This window comes from Fistularia commersonii, chromosome 11, assembly GCF_037954325.1.
Source record: "Fistularia commersonii isolate RoL2024-O1a breed Wild chromosome 11, RoL_Fcom_v1.0, whole genome shotgun sequence".
Lineage (NCBI taxonomy): Eukaryota > Metazoa > Chordata > Actinopteri > Syngnathiformes > Fistulariidae > Fistularia > Fistularia commersonii.
Window position 1 is genome coordinate 11,878,767 of NC_141294.1, and position 19,318 is coordinate 11,898,084.

General features: G+C 39.1%; 2 protein-coding genes across 4 annotated transcripts; one reads left to right on the forward strand and one right to left on the reverse strand.

Annotated features, from left to right (window-relative positions):
* The first annotated feature begins 679 nt into the window (after nucleotides 1-679).
* On the forward strand, nucleotides 680-2,733 carry ifnphi1 (interferon phi 1). The gene is made up of 5 exons (XM_086155788.1): nucleotides 680-802; nucleotides 1,310-1,384; nucleotides 1,989-2,144; nucleotides 2,297-2,374; nucleotides 2,602-2,733. Exons 1-5 carry the CDS (start codon nucleotides 680-682, stop codon nucleotides 2,731-2,733), a joined length of 564 nt encoding a protein of 187 aa, XP_086011914.1.
* abi3a (ABI family, member 3a) lies at nucleotides 1,728-19,203 on the reverse strand. 3 transcript variants are annotated; one of them, XM_086154938.1, is made up of 12 exons: nucleotides 17,894-19,203; nucleotides 16,969-17,122; nucleotides 16,617-16,787; nucleotides 14,465-14,650; nucleotides 13,992-14,050; nucleotides 13,852-13,905; nucleotides 13,241-13,629; nucleotides 12,776-12,925; nucleotides 9,781-9,930; nucleotides 8,744-8,854; nucleotides 8,335-8,445; nucleotides 1,728-4,964 (listed from the first exon to the last, which is right to left on the reverse strand). In XM_086154938.1, the coding sequence occupies exons 2-12, from the start codon at nucleotides 17,098-17,100 to the stop codon at nucleotides 4,801-4,803; spliced, it is 1,677 nt and encodes a 558-aa protein (XP_086011064.1). In that variant the 5' UTR covers nucleotides 17,101-17,122; nucleotides 17,894-19,203; the 3' UTR covers nucleotides 1,728-4,800. The 3 variants fall into 3 exon arrangements, with proteins under 3 accessions (XP_086011064.1, XP_086011065.1, XP_086011066.1); XM_086154939.1 differs by having other exon boundaries at nucleotides 16,969-17,115; nucleotides 17,894-17,948; XM_086154940.1 differs by lacking the exons at nucleotides 8,744-8,854; nucleotides 9,781-9,930.
* Between the last annotated feature and the right edge of the window lie 115 nt (nucleotides 19,204-19,318).

Sequence of the window (19,318 nt, forward strand, 5' to 3'; positions counted from 1 at the left end):
TTTATTAATTAATTGATTGACTCATATATGTATGTATTTTGTATTTATTAATCTATTTATAACTGTTAAATGTTTTAGTTAAGACAATTCATATTTCATTGTATTTCTTATTCTTCCTCCTTTCTACTATTATCTATTACTGTTATGTTTTTTACTTGAAACTCTGGCACAACAATTTCCTTCGGGATTAATAAAGTTGTTCTTCTCTCATCTCATCTCATCAAATGTGGTTATCAAGAGCCAATCTCACGAAAATAAAAGCAATACCAGAAAACTGCTCACAATATAAGTTATTGAATTTTAGGTGTCCCAACTATGAACCTTGCAATCTGGATAGCCAGGGTTTATCCTCAGCATTCTGCATTAACAAAGTTCCCTTACTATGTTCTTATTAAGATATGTGAACAGTAGACTAACTTTTTGTAATTAAAATATACATACCCATCCACACAAAATAATATGTTTGTGTGTTAATTTGCATGTGTATATGTTGATATAGTTAATAGCTATGGTTGAAAAATTAAAAGAGAGGTGGATCCCAGGGAGAGCTTGCTCTCCAGGTTTGAAAAGTAGAAAGGGAAACAGGGACTTTTCTGGTTTCAGTCTCCAGTTTTCTGTTTGGAATCTGGAATAAAAGAGATGGTACAGACCGATAGTTGCATGATAAACACTGAACAACATGACCATGAGAACTGGACACCTTTCCATCCTGCTCTGCATCCTTTCACCAGTACTCTGCTGTGAGTGGCTCACACAGTACGCTCACCGTAGCAGCGAGACTGTGAAGCTGATAAAACAGATGGTGAGTACGATCAATTGTAAGATTTTTCTTTTCTTTTCAATCCTAAATTGCTAAATTGAAGGATGAAATTTGGTGAGGTACTGCGGGACAATCAACTCATCACCCTAACCTACTGAGTTTTCCTGTTTATGAGCATCAAGGACCATTCTGAGGTTGTTGTAAGACTGTAGCCTTTTGGTTAGGCCTCTTATTGGGATATTACACCAACCGCTTCATCTGAAGTTATTTTCATTGTGAGGTGATGAATGATATGGCCTTGCCTGAAGCAGCAACATATATTCTCCTTAAGATGAGTGAAGTGAAAGACTGTAATGTATCGTGTGTTTGTTTCATTTCCTTCTTGAGTTTGAAAATACCTGTGGAAAATTTTTCATGAAAGCGTTGTGGATAAAGTATGACATTGTTGATTTAACCCTTATACTAATGTATTGCTTGTTTGTGTAGGAGACTCCAAGATGGGCGAATTTTAATTTCAGAAGTGTTAAACTTAGCTCTTTTATGCTTCAGGCAGGTCCTGTGACTGTGGGCGACAGTCCTGTCGCATTCCCATACAGTCTTTACCGGTGTGCGGAGAGCTCAGACGTAAGTTTGATCAGTTTTATATATCATACATTGGCAGTGTCTTGAATTCTAGAAATATGATGATCTGCGTAATGTGGCAAAGAAAATATTTTCAATAACGAGTCGGTTAAACTGTGACAACCGGATCACAATTGCGCCTGCATATTGACGATACTGAGGTTCACAGTTTTGCATCGACCTATATCATCAGAAATATTGTGCAATGTTTTATTCCATGATTAGTGCTAAACTTGAGATGATCTATCTAAAAAAAAAAGATAAACAGAGGGTGAGAAAATTTAAATATTTGTTTAATATCTGTTCAGAGTTTTGAAAAGAATTACCAGTATTCTGATAACTGACATGACATTTCCTGACAATTCAAATTAAAAACTAACAATGAAACCAAACAACCTGACATCCATTATTGGAGAGCTTGTTTTTTTTTACGTATCGAAAGTCTCAGCTTTCAATCATCCAAACTGTTTCCTTCATACCATTTCTTCACTGATTCTTTTTTAAGTTTCGAATATTGACATTAAATTTACACATCACCGCGCCCTCTGTTGATGTAATACTTTGACGGCCAATCAGAGTGACAACTTCCATCCTCTCTCTCTCCCAGCAGCTGCAAGTGAAGCTGGAGCTCATCAGAGATGTCCTGAATCAGATTTACAAACTCTATGACAATGTTAACAGCACGTCCATCACGTGGGACTCAGAGTTGAACGACAACTTTCTGATGATCCTCAACACGCAGATAGAGGAGATTGCCGATTGCGTAAGTACAGTGACCAATCACAGACTACCTTACCCTCCCAGAATTGAAAGGCTTTGTGTGGTGGACAAACTACTTAAACTTTGACACAATGAGACCAATCTAGAAGCCTTCCTGTTTAATTTAAATAAATTGTTAATGTTGTTTGTTTGCAGGTGTCGTTGCCAAAACGCAGAAACAGACAGCTCAGAAAATACTTCTCCAAGCTGAAGAGAATGACTCTAAAAAGCCAGGTGATTTCTTAATGCAACTTTGTACAGTGTATATACTCTCCAATCTAAGTACTGTCTTTGTGCATGATGATAGTCCTGCCGTATAAATTGTAGTCTAATTTATAGCTGAGGAAAGATAATATTGTAATATTATCAGTTGAACAGACTTTGGCACTTAATGCATTGTAATAGTCCCACTTCTCATCCTTCAAATAAAGTTTTAACTGAAGTTTTATTTGTCTCCACAGGCAGACCCTGCACAGTCTTGGGGTGTTATCCACAATGTAATTGAAACGCACCTGAAGAGTCTTCACATGCTTGTAGCATCCATCTTGAAACCATCAGCCACCAGAAAGTGGCCCTGTACTTCTACACCATGAGAATATTTACATATGCATCATATATAATGCATGTTCTTTTTACCTTTTTCTTTTATTTATTACAAAGCATAGTATTTTTTTATTCATCATGAAGACCTGGATCATAAATCATCAGTGCCTTACTTTAAAAAAAAGGGTGGGGGGGCAGACGTTATTCAAAGTGATATGCCTATTTATTTGACCATGCTAGTTGTATTTTTAATGCTAACTGAGGGTTCTAGTCTTTTCTCTGAATTTTGTTACATATATATTTATTTGTTTTTTATTTATTTATTCATTTTATTTATTATTTATGTGCTGAACAAAGTTTTTGTATTTACATGAAATTTTGTATCTCAGGAACAGATAGAATAAAATCTAACAATTATGAAAAATTTCCTGAATTCTTATGATACCTTTACTAATTCTTCAGGTACATATTATAGTTGTTGGCTTCCATTACAGATACCTCTAAGTTCTTTGTCTCACAGTGCTCCATGTGTAAAGCTTTATCTTCGAGGTCCATAGGTAAACATTCTCCTTAGTACTGTTTCCATACATCAACATACTCTTATTTGTTTATATTATCTACTTTTCTGCAGGTATGTGTCCTCATGGCCTGCACTTTATTAAAGAAATTAGTTAAAAACACAATTTTTAGCACTGAGGCCAATAATCTATCTTCCAGGCTTGTTGATTATATTTCAAAGGAGCAATATTAGTTAATCTATCCGTTTCAGTAAGATATTATGACATTCATTTATTACTGTTACAATGACAAAAAGACAGGAGGCAGAGCTAGAGGTTGCACAGATGAAGATGTTGAGGTTCTCTTTGGGAGTGACCTAGATGGATAGGATCAGGCGTGAGTCTATCAGAGGAACAGCACACGTTAGATGTTTTGGACAGAAGGTCAGAGAAGCCAGACTGAGATGGTTCGGTTACGTACAAAGGTGGGACAGTGAATATATTACTGTTTGATCAAACAAAAAGGCCAGTTCTCCTCCAGTCAGTGTCCTTGAGTGAAAATTCCTTTCTACCCAGTCCTATTAGGTCAATGTCAGGACTGCCAGTTGATTAACTCTGATTTTTATTGTATCTACAAAGCAAGCCAAACTTTGAACTGAAGCCACCATGTTGATAAAAGATTATCAATGCCAGTTTACATAGTAAATATACATCAAGTAAAGACAAAAAAAGTATGAAATAAGTACTGAAAATTTGCCCAAAAGGAATACCTTGATGACTCTGTGAAGCTGGAACGAAACAGGCCATAACGAAACATCACGAAACATTAGTAAGCACCATGTTTACCATGTTTTTTTTTTTTTGTTTGTTTTTTTATGACATTTTGGGGGTGTTTTTTTTCCTCCTTTCAAATATTTTTATTTTTCGTCGTGTTTGTGAAATGGACAGTTTCATGTATAACATGACTTACTGGAAAGTCAAAAATCGAAACTGCAATCATAATTAAATGATAAATTAAACATGATACTGGTGCTTAGACATTTTTTGCTCCTCTCATGTTTCCATTGTACATGTAATGTTCAAGTGTAAGACTATTCCTGAGATACATAATTTTTGAAATCTTTTCCTTAAGATCTATGATAGTTGGAATAAATAATTCTGATTTAAATTGTAAGTCAATGTTGCCACAACCATGTGCCCCAACATATGACATTATTATACATAATCTTGATGAACAATGCAATGGCGCATATAGATGAGAAACATGCAGCTCAAAAAGTATGCCATGTTGCATGGCGTCAAGGACTTTGTGCCTTGTAATGCAATATACAATAGGACGTACAATGTAAACTACCTTGTAAAGTAGGGAGTAAGGTACAAATTACATACTGTTGTGTAAGATGCAATCAGAAAGAAAACTGCCTCAAGCTTGCAGTTTTACAAGTCCAGCATTTTAAATCAGCAAAGTACCACACAGCCTGACAATCACAATTAAACATTCATAGCAAGAATGTGATTGACAACTCATCAAGTTAGAGAAGAATCAGAAATACAAGCCACTAGGAGATCAGAAACAGCTAAACGATCAGAAAACGTTTCGATGTGAGAGGTGGTTTCAATCTAGCCACAAGACTGGACATAGCTTTCAGGGAAGAAACCTTGCTTGCCGTGGAGGAAGCCCTCATACCAGCCATCATCATTGCGACGAGTAAGATAGATGATGTCCCCCTCAGTGATGGACAGGTCCTCAGGCCTCGATGCTTCATATGTGTACAGCGCAACCACTGTGTTGGAGGCATAATAATAAGAATAACTGCAGTTATTAATCTGTGGAGGTTCTCAGTCTTCCAGGTCATGGTGAATTCTTGTCCAAATCCTGGCAACTGGACTTGAATTTCTTCACTTGAAGACGTTTCCTCGCTCATCCAAGAGGCTTCTTCAGTTCTGATGACCGATGGAGAGTTTCTGAATATATATAATCTATAATATACAATATCTGAATATGGACATTGCTGTCTTCAAAATCACAAGAGATCAAGATCACATGAGATCCACCACTTCAGGACAGGATCCCGCAGTCCACCTACACCTGAAGGACAAGGGCCATTCTTTTGAAGAAAGCAACCTTTCACAAACGTAAAATGCCATACTGGGATCAATACAAATATGGATTTGCACACACAGACCATGCCCATCTACAGTGGGGCAAAAAAGTATTTAGTCAGCCACCAATTTTGCATGTTCTCCCACTCAAAGAGATGACTGAGGCCTGTACTTTTCATCATAGGTACACTTCAACTATGAAGACAGAATGAGAAAAAAATCCAGAAGATCACATTGTCTGATTTTTAAAGAATTAGTTTGCAAATTAGAACTAGAGCAGTGTGATGTTCTGGAAAACACGGACTTTCAACTCCCTCCAAAGATTTTCTATGGGGTTGAGATCTGGCAACTGGCCTGGCCAGTCCAGGGCCTTGAAATGCTTCTTACGGAGCCACTCCTTCATTGCCCAGGCGGTGTGTTTGGGATCATTGTCATGTTGAAAGACTCATCCAAGATTCATCTTCAATGCCCTTGCTGATGGAAGGAGGTTTTCACTCAATATCTCACGATACATGGCCCCATTCATTCTTTCCTTTACACTGATCAGTCGTCCTAGACGATGGTGTTATTTGGATTCTTTCTCCACTAAACACGAAAAACTGAGTTTGTATCGAAAAGTTCTATTTTGGTTTCATCAGACCCTATGACAGGGGCGTCAAACATACGGCCCAAAGGGATTCGACCAGGCCCGCAGGATCATTTTGAAAGGGAAAAAATGCATGAAAGACAAGGATTTATTTTTTTAAATTAAATGCAATTCAAGAAGTTCCGCTAGGGGACGCACTATTTTGGTCAGAGTAGGCGGCAATCTGCATCACTGAGACGGACCAATCAGCAGACGTTATCAATGCACCACCTGCTGCTTGTTATGACGTTTTTTCTACCCTGTTCTCCACCTCCCCGCTACGCCCTCATTAGCCAAAATGTCGTTATCAAAATAGAGAAAAGTAGTTAAAGAGTGTAGAATTTTCAGAGAAAACGGACTACATCCTATTTATTTACGGAGACACATGGGAAACCTTCGTGCTTGGCGTGTTTGCAACAAGTTTCGGTATTTAAAGAATATAATATACGGCGCCACTACGAGACTCATCACAGCGAAAAATATGACAGCTTTCAAAGACAACTGAGAAGAGATAAGATCAACGAATTGCTGGCGGGTCTGAGGAAACAGCGAGCCACTTTCAACCATTGCCGAGAAATCAGCGAAGCAGCGGTAAAAGCCAGCTAGCTAATTGATAGCGAAAATGTGCAATTTAAAGTTAGTCACCAGCTTCACTACAAATGAGTATGGTGGGATTCAATTTTCATGCAACTCCATACATTTTCAGTATGTATTGTATGTGTATGCATGTTTCATATATGAAGTTTACACATTAACAGGACAGGTGAACACTTTCTTCCTTACTCATTTAATGGCACTCTTTTTACTTTGTAGGGTGTAGGCAGGGATTCAATTCAGATTCTATATGCACATGTGTAAATGGTTTAAAAATCCTTTTCTTTATAAGTCTCATTTAATCTTAAAGTGCATTACTATATTTTTCAATACCAATTACTTGTTAAAGTTTTGTGCCTTTGTACAATCAGTGGGATCGCATGATCACATGATTGCAATGCATACATGTGAATGATAAAAGTAAATTGCACTTTTGTCTAAGGAAATATGAGGTGTTTCATGAAAAGTTTTATAAAGGGATTGCTCATTAAATTCCAAGATTTTCCTAATGTTCTTGTACTTCTCTACACCAAAACAGAGGAAAGACATGATATTTTGGTTATTTATTGCTGAGTATGCCATTATTTTAATGGTCCGGCCCACTTGACGTCTACCTGGGCCGTATGTGGCTCACCATGAGAAATGAGTTTTACACCCCTGCCCTATGACATTCTACCAATCCACTTCTGGATCATCCAAATGATCTCTAGTAAACTTCAGACGGGCCTGGACATGTACTGTCTTAAGCAGGGGGACAGATCCGCCACTGCAGGATTGAGTCCCTGGCGGTGTAATGTGTTACTGATGGTAGTGTTTGCTACTTTGGTCCCAGCTCTCTGCAGGTCATTCACTAGGTCCCCCTGTGTGCTTACCAGTGGTTTTGTATGTCTTCCATTTTCTAATAATTGCTCCCACAGTTCATTTCTTCACACCAAGCTGCTTACCTATTGCAGATTCAGTCTTCCCAGCCTGGTGCAGGTCTACAATTTTGTTTCAGGTGTCCTTTGATAGCTCTTTGGTCTTGGCCATAGTGAAATTTGGAGCGTGACTGTTTTAGGTTCTGGACAGGTGTCTTTCATACTGACAAACAGTTCAAACAAGTGCCATTACTACCGTGTGGAGCACAGAGAAGCCTCTTAAAAAATAAGTTAAGGGATCTGTGACAGCCAGAAATCTTGCTTGTTTGTAGGTGACCAAATGCTTATTTTACAGAGGAATTTACCAATAAATTCCTTAAAAATCCTACAATGTGATTTCCTGGATTTTTTTTACCTATGTGTACCTATGATGAAAATAACATGCCTCTCTCATCTATTTAAGTGTGAGAACTTGCACAATTGGTGGCTGACTAAATACTTTTTTGCCCCACTGTATACCCTCCAAACAACCAGGAAAGACCCAACACCAGAACCAGCCCCCGGTAACATCCACATGAGTCACAGTTCATGCAATCCAATGTGTTTCACTCCTTTGTTTAACTTTGCCTTTTCATATTCCAATCCAGGTAATCCCACAAAGTTGCTCTTTTGTTCACACAGCATTAAAAACACACACCATTAGCATAGCAACGCTCATACACCTAGTTTTGCTGATCAACTCTTCCATTTACACAACAGACCACAATAGCCTAGATTTGCCCAAAACCCTGGCAGTTATATTCGGAAACTCCCCATCGCTCATTAGAACTGAAGGGGCCTCTCAGATGTTGGGTGAAACGTCTGCAAGTGAAGAAATTCAAGTCCAGTTGCCAGGACAAGAAGATTTCGACAAGTACGGTTATTAATAAGTCTATTAACAGTAGCACCAGTAAGGCATCTGGTGATAGCTGTTACCTTTTTCAAGGTACTGTGCGGGGGGGTCTGTGTCATAGTCCACTGGTGGAGGAAGAGGTGGCATGACTTCATCAAACCCATCTTCACTGAATTGACAGGGCATCTCCAGATCTAGGTGAATGAATGAAACGCAGGTACTATTAATACATGACAGTCATGCAGATGTATGGCATATCAATTTAATACAATCATGATAACTAAATGTAGAAGACAGCATTAAAACATAAGAGAAAAAAATGTTATACATCTAAAACTACATCTTGTAAGTAAAATAGTTGTGAGAAGTGATGTAGTTTTTTCAACTACCTACTACTTATTAAAAACTTACTGAAATTAGTGAGGTTCATCTAATTCTAAGAGTTCTACCTCAATCAGAACTACTGTCCTGTGGTCTGATTAACTGTCTTACCCAGGTGTTCCAGGTGCGCAGGTAAGCAGAGTCGAGAAGTGACAGAAAAAAGTGGCGGAGGCAAAGAGGGAGCACGCGGTGGCGGATAAGAGGGGGGAGGGGGGATCAATACTGGCAAACAAAAAAGACTGGGTCAGTATTTTAGACGGATTGAGATGATAAAATACACAATCTGTGACACTGAAGCCTAAACTTGAGATCTCAGAGGTTTAACAAGGTAACCAAGCAACATAATCAATTTCTTGTATAACATATTTCACATTGTACATCTGCAATGCATCAAAGCAGCGAAGGATTTTCTAGTGTCCTTCAAACAAAATCAGGGAGCCCCTGTACCATAATCAAGATGTCTCACAAAACACTCATGATCACATGCATCATTACCAACACTGACATGAATTGCCTCGACCAAATGTATTAAAGCATCCCACAACCCCCTCCCATATGATTTATGATGGCGCTCCTTTAACCTACCCATGCACTTGAAGACCTAATGACTGATCCCGATATCGTCCAGTGCTGAAAAACTTGATCTAAATCCCTAAACATCCCCTTGGAATCACTAAATACTAACCAACAATAATCCTACAAAACCTTCTAAACACCAATAAATACTTATTGGTAATTCAAAGTCTGTCCTGGGACTTGAGATCTCCTTAATGTCTTTCAGAATACCCTTAAGGGCAAATCTCAAGAAAATTTGAGGCTCTTATAGCCCCCCTAGAAGTTCCTTAAACACCACTGGAACCTCTTGCCTGTGCAAACCTATAAGTACTTGAAAAAGGTATCGCACAAATTGCCTTAGATATTTCTGAAATCCTAATTCAGTAGAACATCTAGAATTATTTCAATGGACCATATCAATTGATAAAAATTAAAGCCCTGAGGACATTTAGCGTCTTGCAAAAAAAAACAAAAAAAAACCTTTGGAACATCCTTAAGTTCATGAAGATCTTAATCCAGGGAGTTTGGAAACATCTCATCTCCACATAACCAGATCACTTTTTGTTAAGACGACAAAGCCTTCATCGGCTTACATGACTGGACAGCAGGCAGGAATAGAGAGCGGGTGTGGTGGCTGCGAGAAGCAGGTCCTGAGCGGACCCTCAGAGAGAGTGAGCATGTGGAAGGGGTAGAGCGACGCAGGCGACTCCTCCGGGAGTGGAGGGTCACTGGAGGTACAAATACTGAAAAGAACATCAGAGAAGAAAACATGGAGAAGTTTAACGTCAGAGAAGAATAGAACCCTGAGACAAACCATAGCTAAGGTGAAAGACCGACAGCGCACCTGGTTTTCGTGCAAACATGTATGAACATTAAATGCAAATTTTGAGTACTTTCTAAACCAAATAGGGTCAACAATGTAAAGCAAGATGCATATGCATAACAGTTAAGGGTAGTTTTATTTTAATGCTCTATGTCTATTGTATTTGAGCACGTTTTTTGTATGGATCTGCTGATGACGTTTAGGCGGAATGAGAGGGACCCAAGAGTTACTGTGGGGCTGCAGAGAGTTGAGGCCATGAAGGATTTTGAATACTCTAGGTCAACTGTCTAGAGCAACAGTGGGGAAAGGCGGTGATGAAATGTGTCTTCACTAGCTGGACCAGGGGGAGAAAAGTGTGTGGTTTGATACGTGAAGATATTTGATACTTGAAGATCAGCCAGAATGAGAGGAAAAGTATACATGCGATGTTGTATCGTTTATAGACAGCAGCACTGAAAAGACAGGAGGCAGAGGTAGAGAAAGCACAGATGAAGATGTTGAGGTTATCTCTGGGAATGACTAGGATCCATTGGATCAGGAATGGGTACTTGAAAAGGGACAGCACGTAACATATTTGTGGATGAAGTCAAAGAGGGCAAACAGGTGGTTTGGACATGTGCAGAGGAGGGATTGCGATTATCAGGGTGGAGGGATGCTGAGATTGGATCTGCCAGGCAGGGGGCCGAGAAGAAGAATGAAGAGATTCACTGATGGAGTGAAAGAGGACAGTTAGTTGGTGTGAGACAAGGGGATGGATGTAGAGCAGAGGTGGGCAAACTTTCTGGCCCAGGGGCCGCATTGGCTTTTAAAATTTGACAGACAGGCCGGGTCACCACAAGATACAACGCATATAAAAGATAAAATCAAAAACCGCATTTGTTAACAATACATACCAAACTCGTCCGACATTTGCTTCGAAAATAAAACCAGCTTGGTTTTGAAGGCTCAGATGTTTGCTTGCATTTCATGCACGAACCGCTTCTTCCCTTGTAGCTTCACGTCCGGCTCATACATGTGTGTCAGTTTGTCCACGGTAAAGGCTAAATCACAAAGCCAATCTGTCATTGGGCTCAGGAAAGTTCCAAAGTGTTCTCAAGTAGCTCCAAAAAAGAAATAATCTCCTGTGTGAGCTGCCACATTCATTGATCCAATCATTCAGTCGTTCACATCAACTATGAATTCTATACCCATCTTTGGGGGCCCGGATTAAAAAGACCAGTGGGCCGGACGTGGCCCGCGGGCCGTAGTTTGCCCACCCCTGATGTAGAGGATAAGATTAGATGGAGGCAGATATTTCACTGTGTCGACACCTGAAGGGAGCAGCCTAATGGTAAAGAAACTTGACTGAAGTAATTTCAATTATACAGCTACATGCCACTATATCCAATGTAACAACGCATATAATTTTGGTTTCTATGACTAATTGTGTAAATAGTTAACATTCTATACCACATTTGGATATACTATGCGACAATTGTTTGGCACTATGATACAGTTCCATTAGTAATATTATGGCTTAGAATACTTACACTTGTAAATTTTATGATATCTGTAAACAGTTGTGCTTATTCATGGAAGAAAGAAATGGCTGATGTACTGGAAAAGGCAATATAGACTGACTCAAAATGTTGTCGAACGAACTTTCCAGATTGTTAGAGATGAATTTCAGAAATGTAATGGATTGCAGTTCAACAGTGGGACATAAAAGTATTTAGTCAGCCACCGATTGTGCAGATTCTCCCACTTAAAAAGGTGAGAGGGGCCTATAACTTTCATCATAGCTACACTACAACGATGAGACAGAATGAAAAAAAAATATCAAGAAAATCACAGGAGTATCCAAATTACACCATATCTACTGTGAAGCATGGGGGTGGAAAAATCATAATTTGGGGCTGTTTTTCTGCAAAGGGACCAGGACGACTGATCCATGTAAAGGAAAGAATGAATGAAGCCATCTCTCATGAGATTTTGAGGGAAAACCTCCTTCCATCAGCAAGGAAGGGCATTGAAGATGAATCTTGGCTGGGTCATTCAGCATGAAAATGATCCCAAACACACCACCAGGGCAACGAAGGAGTGGCTTCGTCAGTAGCATTTCAAGGTCCTGGAGTGGCCTAGCCAGCCCCCCGATCTCAACCCCATAGAAAATCTTTGGAGAGAGGTGAAAGTTTTTGTTGCCCAGCAACAGCCCCAAAACATCATTGCTCTTGAGGAGATCTCCATGGTAGAATGGGCTAAAATCAGCAACTTAGAGAAAACGTTTGACCCCTGTCATTGCCAACAAAAGATATAACAAAGTTTTGAGATGAACTTTAGTCCTTGACCAAATACTTATTTTACAATATAATTTGCAAACTACCAGTAATTCTTTAAAAATCAGACAATGTGATTTTCTGGATTTTTTTCACATTCTGTCTCTCTGAAGTGTACTTATGATGAAAGTTACAGGCCTCTCTCATCTTTTTAAGTGGGAGAACTTGCACATTTGGTGGCTGACTAAATACTTTTTTGCCCCACTGTACATTTCACATAAATCTGCATGAAAACACAAGCTCAACTGTGAACACTTTTCCTGTTTCCTGTTCAGCAGCAGCATGTCATGTGTATGGTCAATGGAAACAAGGTCCAGCTTGTTTGTAGAGTTTTGTATTTGACTTATTTCAACATATTGTATTTTGTCATAACTGAAACCCCTCCAATTTCTCTCAGTTTTAAAACATCACAGGATCAATGGGAGATGCTTAATATTAGAGATGAGATACCGTCTACTTCTCCGAATGAAGGAGGTGGAGGGGGCAAGGCAGGAACCCCTGAGTTTTGATTGGGTGGCAGAGGGAATCCATCATCAACATCATCACAGAGGACAGATGGAGGAGGAGAAGGAGGGGGGAGGCTGCTGCTCTCCTCCACCACTGAGAACACAGAAAAGGTGTCATGTCATTGTGATATCACTTGATGGCACCAATGATCGGTCTCCATTCGATACAGGACTACTATATAACTCTGCTTCGAGAGGCTAGCCAATCATAGAGAGACTGACAGATACTTGCTCACTCCAAGCAAATATCTACTCAATGCTCATAAATGTCAAAAAGATTGCTAAGAGACTGACTGTATTAGCCTATAGCTAGCAGATTTGAATGAAGTTAAACAGTTAGTAATTCACGGCTAGCAGAAAGGTGGGCAAAGCTAACAGGCATTATTTTGCAGATAATCAGACACTTTACCTGTCTCTAGGCAGAGGGGTGGACACAAAGTCACAGCATTAGAACCCGGTGAGGTCTCCTCAGGGGGAGGAGGTGGAGGGGGTGGAAGAAAAATCAGTCCAAGGCAGTCAGGTGGAGGAGGCAGAACAAGTGGAAGATCATTTGCATTGGGCAGGGCCTCTGAAGTTGGAGTTTGGGGAGGGGGTGGGACCTGCAACGCAGGAAATGAGGATATAGGGCTGGAAGGGGGGAGCAGTGAGTTGTTATCTTCATCATTAGCCCGAGCCACCATTTCTGAAAGAGGAGGCGGTGGGGGTTCATCTATCAGCATGTTGATGTTTTCACAGTCATGTGGAGTCTGCCAGGTGGTTGGGATGGTGGGCGGAGCTACAGGCTTCCCAAAACTGGAGCTGAGAGAGACAATGAGGTCCAGAGAAGACACTAACAATAAGTACTCATCCATGCTAATATACTGTAACATATTTCAGATGCTATCGTTACCATGGTGATTGTCTCCATGGACATGGGGACATGGGGTAACATGAGCTGATGGTGAGACTGACTATGGGGCAATATTTGTCATGCCATTCATTTACCATGTGCAAGTACTGACAATGTTTGTTGGATCTTACTTGCCACTTGGTGGTGCCAATGGGCAGCTAACAGGCTCGGGGATTTTGTTGGACCTGAAACGAGCAGAAAAGAATATCACTTCCTGCAAGAAGTAAAAGGTCCCAGTGACAAGGAAATTCTGAGATAAGTAAAGGTTGACCTGACAGAGACTCCATGTTTCCGGATGGTTCCTGATCTCTCCGCCTGTTTCCCAGAGACCTAAAGGGGATGGGGGGGGGCACATCAATAGACCCTCTCAGGCAGTAATGAGGCTCCAAACATGTTCCCACACTACACAAAGACTCTGTGTGTGTGTGTGTGTGTGTGTGTGTGTGTGTGTGTGTGTGTGTGTGTGTGTGTGTGTGTGTGTGTCTGTCTGTCTGTCTGTCTATTCACCATAATTAAGGGGATTTTTCTTCAAAAACAGAATGACAATGCTTGATTACTTTCTTAGAGATCTTAAGATTATCTCTAAAAATATTTCTCTTACCATTCCCATCAGACCCAATGCTGATGGTATTATTGTTCAAAATAGAAGCTATATTTTACATGTTATTTGGGTTTACTCGTATGACACAGTATACTCAGTATGCATCTAAAATATTTGTTTTCCGGAGTGGTTGCCTGTGTCACCTTTATGCCATGACCCACGCTGTCCAACTGCTGGTAGTTAATTGGATGGCGGCTATATGTGGGGCGGGGCGTCCCAGCTGCAGATTGAGAAGGAGGGACTATCTTGTGGCTCCTGGGTACTCGACGAACTGTCGTAAAAACGCCAATCTCCCTTCGAGAGACTTTCTCCTTGTGCATTTCTACTGTCTGGAGATCAGAGTCAGGTATTTATTTCATGATGAAGGTTCAGCTGAGACATTTCATTAACAGAATGAAATTAGAAGGACATACAGTAACGGTGTTGTCTTATTCTTGATTTAGCTGTATTGGGCTCAGTTCAGTAGATAGAAGGCTTTTTAGCTAATCTTTTAAAATTGGTGTGTAGCAGCTTGACATGTCAACCCCCTCATAAGGTTTTTTTCAATGTAGTTTCCTGGAAAATCTGTCAACGCTTAAGGAATCTTAAAACGTTTGCAATGTCAAATCTTAAAGCACTTTATTTTAAGTGTAGAATAAGCCGCCCTTGACACCTTCAACATCTATTTGACAAGATCTTCAGGCTCAGTTATTGCTAAGAGCTTTATTCCTAAGTATAAGATTTTTCTAATCAGTCGTGTTTCAAATACAAAATCAAAATTTTCTTAGGAAAGTTATCTACAATATATGAAAATTAAGCTCTGACAAAAAGTGCTACAGCCTCTATACTAGTGAATTATAGGAACAATAAGAATTATAATCATGCTCGCAAACTGTGTGCATCTTCACCTGGACTATGTTTATTATCAGACTGGAGTAAAAGTGTCCCACCTCTGCTATTGAACCCTTGATCAAGAGATTTCCAGCAAAGTTTCTAATTTGTTTTATAAGACAGTGGGGAAAAATCTTTTAAAAGTTAGTACACATTATTGAGGTCAGATTAGACCAATACCCACATTGGTGAAAACACTCAACATCACATCAAGAATGCAACACAGCAGACAGAAGCGCCATTCATTCTTTCTCTTTCTCTCTCACACAAACAAACACTCAGAAGCACACACACACACACACACACACACATATACACTACACACAACAACCAATGTGTGTGTGTCAAATATTTTCCCACACCTGTTGTCATGACAACACAGAGCCTCAGACTGACCCCAAACCAGACACTAATCATTTGCTTAGCCATTTGGACAAAAATAAAAATCTATTGATCATTCAGACTGTAGGTCCAAGCTTACTGTGGGATATGTTGTGTGTTTGAGGTAAATTTCAACTTCTCTTTCAAATTTCAACTACTGAATGCACATATAATTTATTATGTCATCATTCAAACATGGTTTAGCTGTATTTTTTTAAATAAGTAGATGCAATTCACTTAAAATTGAACATACAAAAAAATAATCTCATAAAGTAGAAGGTAAAATTATGGTAAAAGTACAACCATAAGCATCTAGTTAGCGGAGAGAATCAGCCCAACAGATTGGTGAGTAGTTACTGCCAGTACTTTTTTTTTTTTTAATGTATTCATTTTTAAATGTTTACATCAGTGCACTACACAGAGCACTGAACATTTCAGTATGTGATAGAATGTGTTAGTAAGTGGACTATGGTTGCAATTATATCAGACACTATATCCACATCAACATATGAAAATTGAATTTGCTGTGATTTGACATCTGAGTTTTGTCATAGAGATAAACGCAGGTCCATTTATGTAGCAGTGGGTTTAAAGAAGGAGGGACTTAAATTAGGCTACATATAACCATTAAAAAAATGTTTTACCTTACTGCAGACATTTGGAATATAATTGAGTGCTAAGGTATAATTTGGAAATAATAAAATGTGTCAAATGGTAAGAAATTCTGAAATATTATCAAAATGTTCAACAGGCCCAGATACTATTAATGGTGAAATTTGCTTATCTAAAAATCATGTGACTGGAAGCTAAAATGTAAATGACAAAGTAGAACCTAAAATAAACATTGATAAAATCAATTTGACAGTTAGCTAATGAGTACAGGTTAAAATTAAACCTCACTTCTCAGTGCTAGAATAAATTTAAAACACCATCAAGGATCAAATATTCCTATTGTTTATCAATTTGCTTTTAATAACTTTGTAAGGTTTAAATAATTTTGCAAACACCAAGACTTTTGAGGAGGTCGATGGCTCAGTGAGTCACCTGTTCTATCAGGTTGATTGAAGACTCCATGCGGCAGAGCTGATTGTTCTGAGCATCCAACAAACTCAGCACACTTGTGGCCAGACTGCTGATCTGGTAGGCAATACTAGCAAGTGATTGGCTGGTGAACTTCTTGGTCTCCTCCAGTGCCTTGGAGCTGTTCTCTCCTGCCTGTCATATAGAAACCTGACATTAGCTGATAGCTTAGCACAACATGGAGACTAGAAGAAGAGCTAAAAAAAGCAAAAACTCAAAATACAAGAAAACGGCTAATCTGGAGATAGCAACGGTAGCCTTTATGAAGTTGAGGTTGGGTTAGCGCCACTAGCCTGCATGTTATAACAATACTAGCCTGTATGTAGTTGTTGTAGCAGTACTCTGACACATCCAGTAGGTTGCAGTAATTGTCCAAAAGAGCCTTCCGGGCATTTGGCACCTCCTGCAGGATCTTTGTGACTTCATCGTTAAAATCGACGTCCTTCATGGTTGATGCTCACATCTGTTGTCTCAACACCAGACCAATAAGGACCAATGATTTACATTAAAAACAAGTTAGCTTGACAAAATGATATTTCAGCTCGTTTAAAATTTATGTTGATAAAATAAAAGTAGTGATACAATTATAATACTTAACACTACCTTTTTTTAAACATTCTTTATCAATAAAGATTGAGGTAACATTAGGAAATACAATATTTGCACAATGTTATCATTAACTATTGTGTGATTTGTGGGAAACAAAGGTATATTTCCTCAAAATATAAAAAATAACTTACAAAAAAGTTCAACATATCTTTTGTTTAACCAATCCCTCCGAGGATGAGGATTCCATGTCTCACACGTTTGACTATAAATGGATGCAGCTTTATGACAGCGTAGGCTGTTGTGATCAGTTTGATTGTGAGCCCTGATTCTGTGCACTTGCTCTCACATACAGAAACCAGAAAGGGAACCAAGAAACTTTCACAGGGTACGAGATGAACCTGTTCACAGAATCAATTTCTGCATTCCTTTAGAGTTTATTCATTAAAAAAAAACTTCAAAATTTACATGATACCAAATTAATCTATCAAAAATGGTCTGTGCTGAAAGGCTGAATCAATGTCAAAGTCTTCACAGATAATCATTTTTGCATACTTATTAGGAGAAATTCTCGGAAGCACATGGAGTGAGATCAATTCTGCTCAACAGACAGATTTCAGATTTAACAACAAACTGACTGTGAAGGTATGATATGTTAAAATTAATACGATGAAAGATAAAGAAATAAAACTCACCAACAGCTGCAGAGACAAGGTAAGTCTAACTGGAAGCTACACTGAAGAGCTGCAGATCCTCTAATGAGACCAGCACTCACTCCTCCCCGTGCTCTGCAACCAGTCATCCGGAAAACTCATGGATAGCTTAAACCGATTCAAGAGCTTGAGCAAACCTCACAAACAACCTTTTGGGGACCCCTGGAGTGATTCAGGGGTAACGGTTGCCAATTGGCTGGTCCTGAGCATCACAGAGCAATTATTTGACCCATTTAAATAAGTCCTGGAATTTTTTGGAAGATTGTTTCAAATATGACCTATTTGTGTAAACTTGTATGGGTATGTTGGGGGGATGCAAGGAGTATCTTCATTGACCTCTAGTGGCCTTTCAGTGATCCTTAAATGTTCTAACAGGTGGTCATAAAACCCTAAAAATTTAAATTTCCCTGACATGAAATTGTTGGTCTGCTGACTCGACCCCTGGAGTTTCTCCAAAAGACTTGGTTAACAGGACATTGCAAAAAAAAAAGAAACCAGTAAAGGAACACATGACAATCCTCAAGATCCAATGGTTAAATTTACAACATAAAACATTATAAGAACAGCTTTAATATAAAACTCATTGTACATTTAAGTACATTCAAGAATGCTTTAATCACTTCTTAATCACAATTTTGAGACGCCTGGAAGAACTTTTGAATCCACATCCTGAATGCCTAGGAGTCATCTTGGGAACAGGGTGGACTCCAGGATTCATGGACCAGGATTGTGGATCCTGGAGCGATTCAATCATTGGTCATTCAAACTGTTTCATCTGAGCTACTAAATTTGGAGCCGACCTTTCTACAAATGGGACTTCTCAGGACACTTGATGAAAGCAAGTTCTTCAAATATCCAGGTACTCCAGAAAGAATACATGATATGTCTTCAGAATTTGTTTTTCGATCCATAAATGTAGTCAGAGTGGGTCCTCCAGTCTTCTTTTGCTGCTCTTGTGTGCACCGAGTTTGGTACGCAACCGCTTCCTGTTTCACATCCGAGAAAAAGTCTGACAAGAATTTGTCTTAGTTTTCACCCATCTGAATGTCATCTAACTGTCACGAATGTTTGGTAAAGTTAATCTGCAGCTGGTTACTAAGAGGTATTGATATGCAGAAGCATCACACCAGCCAAAGTGTATACATTTAGAAAAATCTGAAAAATATTTTTGTGCAAATTACTGATGAATCAGTACAATCATGCACATATAACTGTTAAGGACTGGAGTGGAGCTTCCTCAGTGTTTATTGACCTACAGCTACACCTGCTGGTCACAGCTGAGCCTGAAGCAAAAAAAAAAAAAAATACTCGTATTTTTCTATCAAATTACTCATTTGATGTAAAAATACGATTGCTCATTTGAAATGAGAAATAGCTGTAACCGATTATTGATGAATATACCGGATG

What these genes read in the sequence shown, in the direction of transcription:
- abi3a (XM_086154938.1), bottom strand. Translation starts at nt 17,100, where the DNA reads ATGAAGGACGTCGATTTTAACGATGAAGTCACAAAGATCCTGCAGGAG. An exon ending in AAACATGGAGTCTCTGTCAG is followed by an intron (nt 13,906 to 13,991) that starts GTCAACCTTTAC and finishes TGCTCGTTTCAG; the next exon opens with GTCCAACAAAATCCCCGAGC. An exon ending in TTCATTCGGAGAAGTAGACG is followed by an intron (nt 9,931 to 12,775) that starts GTATCTCATCTC and finishes TGTTCTTTTCAG; the next exon opens with TATTTGTACCTCCAGTGACC.
- ifnphi1 (XM_086155788.1), top strand. Translation starts at nt 680, where the DNA reads ATGACCATGAGAACTGGACACCTTTCCATCCTGCTCTGCATCCTTTCA. An exon ending in TGAAGCTGATAAAACAGATG is followed by an intron (nt 803 to 1,309) that starts GTGAGTACGATC and finishes TTTATGCTTCAG; the next exon opens with GCAGGTCCTGTGACTGTGGG. An exon ending in TAGAGGAGATTGCCGATTGC is followed by an intron (nt 2,145 to 2,296) that starts GTAAGTACAGTG and finishes GTTTGTTTGCAG; the next exon opens with GTGTCGTTGCCAAAACGCAG.